The following is a 10,731-nucleotide window of genomic DNA, read 5'->3' on the forward strand; positions in this document are numbered from 1 at the left end:
TATATGTATATATGTATGTGTGTATATATATATATGTGTATATGTGTGTATATATATGTATATATATATGTGTGTATATATATATATATATGTGTGTGTGTGTATATATTGTGTGTGTGTGTATAATTAGTTGAAACTACAAGAAACATAACGGATAATACTGTGACTTGGTGTTATTCTTCTTGTTAGCATAGACTTACAAAGTTCAATTCTGTAGGAAAACACCTGGACAATAAGAAAATAAGAAAACACATATGATGTACATAATTCTTGTATCACATATGTAAGGTAATGATTAAAAATATGGTGGTGGTGGGGGGGGGGGTGCTAGACTGAGTCGTATGATACAGCTGAGTATCAGTCATCTGTACATGTACATATGTTTCCCTTTAGTAATTAGGTCATTCACAAGCTTTGTGAAAAATGCCTAATGTTATATGTCACATGTGGGCCACCAGAAATTCATTACTGAAATTCATCATTGTTAATAAGTGGAAGTTTTTGCTTTTTAGAAAGTATTTACTATTTTTAATAGTGTTTACTTTACTCGCGTTTAGCTCTATTGATTTATTTGCAGGTTGATGTTTAAAGGAAAGAGGGAAAAAAGACATCAGATGAAATACTAGTTCAGCAAGCAAGATGACAAACAAGCAGACATGAATCAGGGCTTTTATATTTTTACACTTCAATTCTTATTTTTTCCCCCCACTTCTTTTTGCAAGACTCCAGATGGACACACAACACTAATATATTGGACTTTAACAGAGCAATGAACAAGACAAACGTGCTTTTTAAATAATCAATATCACTCTCGCCTTGGCTCTCAGAATGTGTTTATGCCATTAGTCGTTATCAGGCTGTAGTCAGAAGAGACATGAGGGTGAAATATGAGGCTCATATTTTTCACTAAGACTGAAAGCCTGTTTTGAGCTGCAGATGCTGTTTTAATTTCATTGTGAATAAAAATACAAGAAAACTATAAGTGTTTTCAGAGCAGGTGTAAAGGTTTTATTGTTTAGTTAAAAACAAAACTTAACAACAATAAACTGAGAAACTGTCCATGTTATTCTAAAATAAAAGCTTAGAATTATATTCCTATTATAATTATTCTCCATTATAGTTCTCCTTTCTGCTCAGAATGAAATTTGTTTTTAATTAATGCACAGTTTTTACTCTGACTTTAAAACTTTTTTTTTTAAAGGTTATCATCAAAGACACCAGCCTAGTCTTGACTCCAGCCAACATTAAAGCGTACATCCTCATGACTCTACAAGGATTAGAGTATATGCACCAACACTGGGTCCTACACAGGGTAAAAGCACCTAGACACCACTCATATGCTACATATGGACAAACAATATTCATAATGGGTAATTACTGTGTTTTTATATCTAGGATCTGAAGCCCAATAATCTGCTGTTGGATGGGAACGGTGTGTTGAAGTTGGCTGATTTTGGTTTGGCCAAAGCTTTTGGCAGCCCCAACAGAGTCTACACACATCAAGTTGTCACAAGGTCGGGGCAGCTTTGATTCAGTTTTACAGAACTGCTTTTTTACCCTAACTCCTCTCCAAAGTCCAATAATTACCTCCTAAACAGGAGGGTTATCATTTTTAACGCTCTGCTTGTTTATTGATGTCTTTTATAGGTGGTACCGCTCTCCTGAGCTCCTGTTTGGTGCCAGAATGTACAATGTGGGTGTTGACATGTGGGCTGTGGGCTGTATCTTGGCCGAGTTGTTACTTCGGGTACATAAGCCTCACTTCAAACATAATTTCTCACAGTTTCTTTTTCTTTTCATTCAAACTTTATTTATACAGGCTAGTCTCATTGATCCACAAGGACTAATTTGCAAGAGGAACCTGTTCCAGACAACATATAAAGAACAAACAACAATAACAGTAAACAATAACAATAAACTACAGTAAAGATGCAGTTAAAATAATAGTGTATAAACAATAAATCAGGGTGCTGTAAAACAGGGTGAAATACTAAAAACAAAAACATATTTGATTTGATTTTTCCATTGACATTATCAAATGTTTGAAACCCCTTAAAGAAATCAAGGTGGACAATTTCAGTTCCTGTTGCAAGGTGTTACAGGAGCAGAGTAGGAAAAGGCCTTTTTGCCAAGTTCAGTCTGCACTGAGGGAACACTGCAGGTAATGATGGACTGAGAGTGCATGTTGTAACTGCACTGACAGCAAGACATGTGGGAGGAGATATAAGAAGGTAGCAGACCAAGGAGGGATTTATAGATAAAAGTGAACCAGTGTGAGAGCCTACGTGTAGATGATGACCAACTGACCAAGGAGTAAAGGGTGCAGTGATGGGTATGGTAGTTACATCCAGTTATGAATTTTAGCGCACTATGGTAGACAGCATCCAACATCTGCAAGGAGCTGGCTGGGGCATTCATGTAAATAATGTCACCGTAGTCAATGGCTGGTGGGAAAGTAGCGGTTACAAGGCGTTTTCTGACATTCAGAGTTGAGCAAGATCTATTTCTGAAAAAGAAACCCAGTTTTAATTTCAGTTTCTTTATCAAGTTTTTGATATGTGGTGTAAAAGAGAGCTGTTCGACCAAAATTCTCAAGTATTTGTAAGAATCTACAAACTCAACAGGAACACCATGCATGAATGAGTTGGGAAGAAGAGTTGCTGGCACCAACTTTCTGTTGGAGAACAACATCCATTTGGTTTTGTCAGCATTTAGTACCAGCTTGAAGTAGAATACGTCTGACTGAATGGTGTCAAATGCAGACTGCAGAAGCTGGAAAACCTTGGCAACTGTGTTAGCTCAGCAGTAAACAACAGTGTCATCAGCATAGAAATGCAAGGATGTGTCAGAAATGTTTTGACCTACATTATTTAAATAAATTGTAAAAAAGAGTGGGACCTGAAACTGAGCCTTGTGGCACACCATTGGTGACTGTTAGGTAGCTAGATCAAGTACCGTTATGTCGAACACATTGCCTCAGTCCGACCTGAGAGATAGTTTGAGAACCAGCTAACGGTGTTATCTGAGAAGCCAATATCTGAGAGTTTATGGCATAAGATGTCATGATCCACAGTATCAAAAGCTTTAGACAGGTCTAAGTAAAGTGCAGCACAGTAATCTTGAGCGTCCAAAGCTTCAACATCATCATTAAAAACCTTGAGTGAAGCAGTCTTTGTGCCGTGTTGTTTCCTGAAGCCAGATTGGACGGAAGATAAAATATTGAGTCCAGATACTTCTTGACTTGAGTATTTACCAGTTTTTCTAAAACTTTGGGTAAAATAGAGTTTGGAGATTGGTCGATAATTGTTCAGAATAGTGGGGTCTCCTCCCTTCAATAATGACCAAAAGCTGTTTTCTAAGCATCTGGGACAGTATTATGATGTATAGACAGATTGAAAATGTAAGACATGGGTTCTGCTATAATTTGTGCAGCTAGACTTAAGAAGTAAGGAGGGAGGTCATCAGGGCCTTCAGATTTTCTAGTATCAAGATATTTGAACAGTTGGGTAACCTCCCTGACATAACAGTGAAAAAGAGAATATACTGAGGTTTGACTTGTTGGTGGAGTAGGTGATTTACCATTAAAAACTATCAAACGAGGAACTGGAGACAACAAAATGTTTGTTGGAACAATTTGGCATTTCATGCTTATCTGACACAGGAGCAGAGTCAATAATTAATTGTGGCGGCAGGTCAGATGAGTGAGTGCTGCCATCAAGAGCTTTAATAGTTTTCCTGAAGCTCTTAGGATCGTTTAGATTCTTGGTAGTCTGAGATAAATAGTAGTTTCGTTTTGCCGCTTTAATGGAAGCCGTACAGCGATTTCGTAACTGACGAAATTGCAACCAATGGGTGTCTTGCTGTTGCCCAAAGCTGATCTGACTGAGGTTTGAAGATAAACAAAATTATTTAAATTCCTCAGACACATGATTAGCCAATCTAAATTGAAATCACCTACCAGAACCATTTCATTGGGATGTAAATTAAATAAGAGCTGCATTAAAAACAGGCTTTCAGATGTGACGGTAAGGGGTCTATAGCAGCCAACAACAGATAACGATTGACCAACAGACCGTTCATTGTTTACTGCCAAGATTTCAAATTATTTAGGTGCTGATTTTGTAAATACTAGTTGTGTTACCAAGCCAGATCTGATGTATATTGCTACTCCTCCACCACCTCCTACAGTTATATGATGCTCTTATTTAAAGTTTCCATTCTAAATGTTTCTTTCGTTGTAGATGCCATTCCTTGCTGGAGACTCTGATCTCGATCAGCTGACCAAAATCTTTGAGGCTTTGGGAACACCCACAGAAGAGTCTTGGCCGGTTGGTATCTGTTTTATCTGGTAAAGTTGTCTTTATTTCATTGAGATGTGAGGATTAATATAAATATTAATATATTTGCAGGGAATGACTAGTCTACCTGACTATGTGTCTTTTAAAATATTTCCTGGCACACCTCTGGAACACATATTTAGTGCAGCCGGTGACGATTTACTTGAACTGCTGCAGGGCCTCTTTACTTTCAGTCCCTTGACGAGGACAACAGCCACACAGGTAAATGATGCGCTAAAGCAACACAGCTGTTAATGTTTTTAGTTTGTTAATTTTATCAAGAGAAATGTATTTAAAACCTGAGTCTGCAACTAAAATCCTCAGGACAATACAATGCTTTGTTTACTTTAAAGTTTGTGTTTTGAGTGTTTTTTTCTTTTTGGTTTTAGCTGCAATTTTTTTTCTATTTTGTAAACGTATCACCTGTTTGTATTTATTTACAGAGCCTTTTTTTCTTCTTAAGTTCCTTTTAAGCATTCGGATCAACCTCTTTTTCATTTATCGGCTTTATCATTTCTTGGAGTTCTTTCTACTGAAGACACGGCTCAACTCCGGTGCTCTTCACTGACCCCTCCCTTTCTCTTTAAAATCAGTTTTAACTGTCCAAAATCACATTTTTGGATTGTCATAAGCAGCGAAGCTGAGAAGCTAAGCTACGAGCTAAGCTAACAGGCCGACTTTGGGAATAAATCTCTGTTTTGTCGAGCTGCAGAATTCATGGTTGAAACCCATGCCTTCGTGTAAAAAGTTGTTTTTATCTGCAAAAAGACGACTATACTGCTTTTTTAATTAAAAGCTTTGCGTGAAAAATTCTGCTACAGAGCTCAAATCACCCGAGTGTCCGCCATGTCACCATGTCAGCCCATGTCATGTCAAGGGCCCTCCCTCCCATTTTTTCTTTAGAGACATGCTGCTCAACTATCCATCCTTTGGTTCAAACAGTCTTATACTACCATCAGGTGGTCAAAAAAGGTACTACAATCCAAACAAATCAACATTCTTCTAAAATTTGGCACTTAATTATTCTTAAATTTCAAACAATATTATCGTTTATCACAATAATTTCTGAGACAATTAAAGGCCCAGCTAAATTAGTTATCGTGACAGTCCTACTTGTATCATGTTTTTTTGGTTGTTTTTATGAAAGTGATTTGAATGATGAAGACCAAAATCCTTCAGGTCACAGTTTTATTGTGTTCACAGCAGTTTTAAAATAAATGCTTTTACACACCCAGTTAAGACATTGCAAACTAGTTTTAGTTTGTTAAAATAACAAAGTTGAAAGCAAGTTCAAAGTGCATTTGTGTGTTTATTGTAGAGGGCATGACTGCCTGCTCCTGTGGCCCTTTACATGACATCCTGACAACCCCTTCTCATCTGTGACTGTGGAAATGTGCACTTTTCTTCACTCAGTCACTTTTAAATGTGTCATTGGTTTTGCAGCATCATCTCTTTGCTCATTACAAACTCTTGACCACACTTGACACCAACAGGGACTCTAGAGTGTTGGTCCCCCTTTGCAGCTATAAAAGCTTCCACTAATCTTGGAAGTCTTTCCAGAGGACATTGGAGTGTATCTGTGGGAATTTGTGTTCATTCGGGGCAGCTGTGGCTGAGTGGTTAGAGCAGTCGTCCTCCAATGCAAGAGTTGCGGGTTCGATTCCACCAGCAGTCACATGTTGAAGTGTCCCTGGGCAAGACACTGAACCCCTCATTGCCTCTGATGTGTGTCCCATCGGTGTATGAATGTGATAAAGCACTGATTAGTCTTTGTGCAGAGTAGAGTGATGCATGAATGGGTACATGAGAGCACAGATTATAGTGTAAAGTACTTTGAGTATCTTGATAAGATAGACAAGCTCTACCGGTATACAAGTACAGTCCGTTTACCATTTACCATACATTTAGTATAGCATTTATGAGGATGGTCGTTGATGTTGGATAAGATGGTCTGGCTCGCATTCTGTGTTCCAGTTGTTCCCAAAGGTGGTTGATGAGGTTGAGGTCAAGGCTTTGTGCAGGCCAGTCACCAGAGCACGTCTTTATAGTCCTTCGTGTGTTGGGGCACAGTCACGTTGAAATAGAAAATGACCTTCCTCAAATTGTTGCCACAAAGTTGAATGTGTAACATTGTCCAGAATATGGGTATTCTGAAACCGTATGTTTTTCCATCACTAGAGATAAGGAGCCGAGTCCAATCTCTGACTGAAACACATGAACTGACCAGTTAACAAGTGTGGCCAAATACTTTAGTCTATGTAGAATATCCCCTTCGTCCAGTCATTCACTGTTTGTGGCTGACCACATTCGGCTTTTTATTAATTTTTTAATATGCATCTAAAAAAGTTTATCCAGTTTCTCACATTTTTGTTTCAAATATTTTTTGTTTTTCTACAATATTCATTCAACCTTTATTTAGACAGGTTAATCCTATTGAGCCTCAGGGACTCATTTACAAGAGACCTGATTAATTTGCATCATATTTCTTGTTTTCAAACACTTTCAGTTTACGTTCATGGATTTATGTTGGTTTGAGTTTTAGAAATAGAAATGACAAGATGTTTTCATATATTTTCCTCCATAATTAACTGTTATGAAAAACCATAATTTTAAATCCATTTTTTTGCTTGTTTATAGTTTTTTTTTTTTTTTACAAAGTTAGACTTTTTTTTACAAGTGATATGTCTTACATGTACATATTGTCCTACATGTTTTCCATAAAATGAAGTATCTAAACATGATTTCATAAAATTTGAAGATTTCACTGACTATTTGACCTTACTTCTAAAAGTACAGATTTTTTTTTTAAATACAAAGTATTTTTATTGATTTTATTTTTTTCATTTTTAAATATACATAAAAGTACATATTTTAAAGGGACATTTCATGTTTTCTATGTCAGGATTCTTGACCAGTGGGCCAAACTAACCACTGCTAACATTTTGGCCACAAAAAGACTGAAGTTTTGCCACCTACAAGAATCTAAACATAAAAAATGGAGGAATTAAAACACTAATGTTAATCTCATCAGTTTTGTCTTAGTTACTTCACATTCTTCAACCTTCTTAGAAAAAAGTATTCTTTACAATTGGTGTCCATGTGGTTTAGTGAAGGCGTTTCTATCTGCAGCAGGTGCCATGTTGACAGTGTTTTTGTTTTCCCAGGCACTAAAGATGAGGTACTTCAGTAATCGACCCGGTCCTACTCCTGGTCCACAACTCCCCCAACCAAACTTCTCGGCTGAAGCTTTGAAGGAAAAGGAAATGGTTGGACTAAAGAGGAAAATAGAAGGCCTGGAGACAAGTAATAAAAACTTATGCTTCGTGTTTTCATATTGCATCCATAAGCCAAATTTATCCTTTATTCAGTAAAGACCTGACATATTTTCTCATGCGTGTCTATATTTATGTAAGTCAGCAATCCATCCATTATCTTTACCCGCTTCTTCCTTTTTGGGTCGTGGGGGTCACTGGTGCCCATATCCAGCAATCACTGTGTGAGAGGTGAGGGACACCCTGGACAGGTCTTCAGTCCAGCACAGGGACACATGGAGACAAACGAGACAAACAACCATTCACTCTCATTCACGCCTAAGGACAATTTAGAGTTACCAATCAGACTAACATGCGTGTTTTTGGTCTGTGGGAGGAAACTGGAGTACCTGCAGAAAACCCACACATGCACGGAGAGAACATGCAAACCACCCAGGAAGATTCACGACTGGGATTTGATGCGTTGACCACCTCGCTGAGAGGCAACCGCTCTACCAGCTGAGCCACCGTGCTGCCCTAGTCAACAGTATGCTGAGTAATTCATTCAAATCGAGCAGAAATAACAGGAACCATCTTCAGCACAACTAAGACAGAATGGAAACGGGGCTGGAATCCCAGTCATAACCAAATTTCAATAAACACGTTGTGAACCTATATTTTATAAACTGTTTCAGTTCTCATGGTTTGTATACTGAACTTATAAATCAAGCACACCGCTACGCTGAACCTAGCAATTAAGTGGGTGTTGGCTGCACTCAACGCTCGAGTTAGAAATTCAGAGTATACTTTGCCAGAACGTGCACGCACAGTTCAGTGGGTAGAGGGAAGTAAAGTAGAGCCTTGCTGTTACTGGGAGGTTCAAAGCTTTTTTCCAGCCTCTCTGTAGTTTGGAAAATGTTTGAGTTTAACTATGTTCTGTACTAGACTAGAGGGATTTTAATGAGACTTATTGTATTTTGATGTCTATATTAAATGTAGTACTTAAACATATTGCTTCTGACAACTCTTCTTGGTATATTTTCAGCTGTAATGAAGAAGAAGCTTATTTTCTGACCAAATGAGAACTGGGAAATCAGAAGACAACCACTTCATCAACTCCACTGAAATGGAAGAAGGTCCAAAGCCAGAGGAGGCCGGCTCAGATGTTGTCCATGTTAAGACTTTATTTGAAGTTGTAGACAAGAATTGGGGATTGCTGCCTGAGGTTAGCGCCAGATATCGAGTGTGCAGCTATGTCCGACCATCAAGCAGTCGACGATTCTTCTTCATTGACTCCTAAACTCTAGGAGCCTCTTTGATTATTTTGTATTTATTTGAATTTGGACAAAAAGAACCACACTATCAAGGCAGAACTGTGTCATTAAATTGTATTTTTTTATTATTATTATCATTATTTTTATGTAATACCAATAAATGGTAAACTTGTTTAATGAAATGTGTTGCGGTTGTAACTTCAGGCAGTGTGAAGCTGTGATTTCTTGAAATAAGTAATATTTAGAAACGTATACAAAATCATTACTGATGTTTGGGCAAAGTTCCATTACTTTGGTTTTTCCTGCCAGCTTCAAACTCACAGAAAAACACCCAGAATACAGTAATTACAGTTTACTTTCCAGATGCTCTTTTTGGTAAAGAGGCTTAGGAAAAGAGAATCAAACACTGTCTTACCTGTCAGAGTCCTGATGTGATGTTAAGCATTGTGCTGCTTTAGGATTCAAGGTTTTTTGTTATACGCACCACGTGTGGTACATGAGGTGGAACAAAACTGTACACAAGGTCTCAGTTACATACAACAAAAGTATTAAAATGTAAAAGAAAAACAGTAGTAAGATCTAAGATATGAACTAAGAAAAACGGAATAAAAATACACTAAGCAGAAGTAGCATAAAAAACTACGCTGAACAGCAGCACGAACATGAGTCTGTGTGAGCAGATGAGCGCGAATGAACACAGCAACATGAAACAGATCAGCAGCAACATGAAACAGATCAGCAGCATGGTGTGATTTTTTTCAGTGATTATCCTGGTTAGATATTCATGAGCAGGGGTCTGCAACCTGCGGCTCTGGAGCCACATGCGGCTCTTTCAAGCTTTAACCGAAACTGACATAAAACTGAATTTAATTGGTTGTTATAACAAGAACTGTAAAGGGCTAGTTTTAGCTGTTTTCCTGTAACTTATTTTTGCAAATATATGAATAGTAGTAACATTACAAGGAGTAAAACATACTTTCACATTATGCTTTATTTATTCAAAGTAGTATACGTAATTTTTCTACAATTAAAAAAAAATCACATAATGCAGTTTATTGTTTTAGTTTTTAGAAACTGGGCAAAAACGATAGTTTTTTTCCTCCTTTACAAGAATCTTGTCTTTTATTTTGTCTTTGTGTAAAAATATCAATAATGTTAAAAAATATTAGATTTTTTTGTTTGTTTTATAAAACCACCCCTGCTGTCCAGAAAAGCACCCTCCAACAAACTTAAAGTGATCTGTGGGTCACCAGTTGAGAATCCCAGTTATAGCAGGTATTGTGGCTCTGGACACGTTTAATTTAGTGAACAAAGGGGCAGAAACCGCTCTTTTGATCGTAAAGGTTGCAGACCCCTGTTCATGAGTCTTAACAGCTTCAGGGTAGAAGCTGTTCCTCAGTCTAGTAGTTCTACACTTAATGCTCCTTAACCTCCTTCCTGAGGGGAGCGGAGCAAAAAGTGTGTGCGCTGGGTGAGTGGGATCCTTCATGATGCAGGTGGCGCTCTTCCTGCATCAGGTGATGTCTGTGATGGTGGGGAGGATGACTCCAACAGACTTCTGTGCAGCCTTCACTACTCTCTGCAAAGCTTTTCTTTCTGCAGCTGTAGCCTCCATGGAGGAGATTTGAGCTGAGGCAGTGTCTTTAATCAAAGACTGGATCATATCATATTCTCTGATACATTTGTATTTTGTGTTAAACGCTTGATGGCAACTGATTCAAAGCTCATTGTCATGTAATGTCCCAAATAAGGATTTAAAAACCACTTAAACTCTCAGAAAAGAGCCACAAACTGGGTTTTGGATTCTTCAAGAAAAAGGCTTTCCGGTGTAACTTACAACAGAAATTTGTTTCTAAACGTTGAGTTTGT

General features: G+C 37.8%; 1 protein-coding gene across 1 annotated transcript in view; it reads left to right on the plus strand.

Moving 5' to 3' along the window:
• Window positions 1-8,741, plus strand: part of cdk7 (cyclin-dependent kinase 7) — a 17,718-nt gene extending 8,977 nt beyond the window's left edge. The window contains exons 6-12 of the mRNA XM_037680464.1: window positions 1,202-1,312; window positions 1,396-1,514; window positions 1,648-1,747; window positions 4,242-4,328; window positions 4,410-4,559; window positions 7,502-7,640; window positions 8,634-8,741. Of these exons, the coding sequence (XP_037536392.1) occupies window positions 1,202-1,312; window positions 1,396-1,514; window positions 1,648-1,747; window positions 4,242-4,328; window positions 4,410-4,559; window positions 7,502-7,640; window positions 8,634-8,662 (735 nt within the window). The 3' untranslated portion in view covers window positions 8,663-8,741. The remainder of the gene's footprint in view (window positions 1-1,201; window positions 1,313-1,395; window positions 1,515-1,647; window positions 1,748-4,241; window positions 4,329-4,409; window positions 4,560-7,501; window positions 7,641-8,633) is intronic.
• The last annotated feature ends 1,990 nt before the right edge of the window (window positions 8,742-10,731 follow it).

This window comes from Nematolebias whitei, chromosome 8 (genome assembly GCF_014905685.2).
Source record: "Nematolebias whitei isolate Nwh7 chromosome 8, NemWhi1, whole genome shotgun sequence".
Lineage (NCBI taxonomy): Eukaryota > Metazoa > Chordata > Actinopteri > Cyprinodontiformes > Rivulidae > Nematolebias > Nematolebias whitei.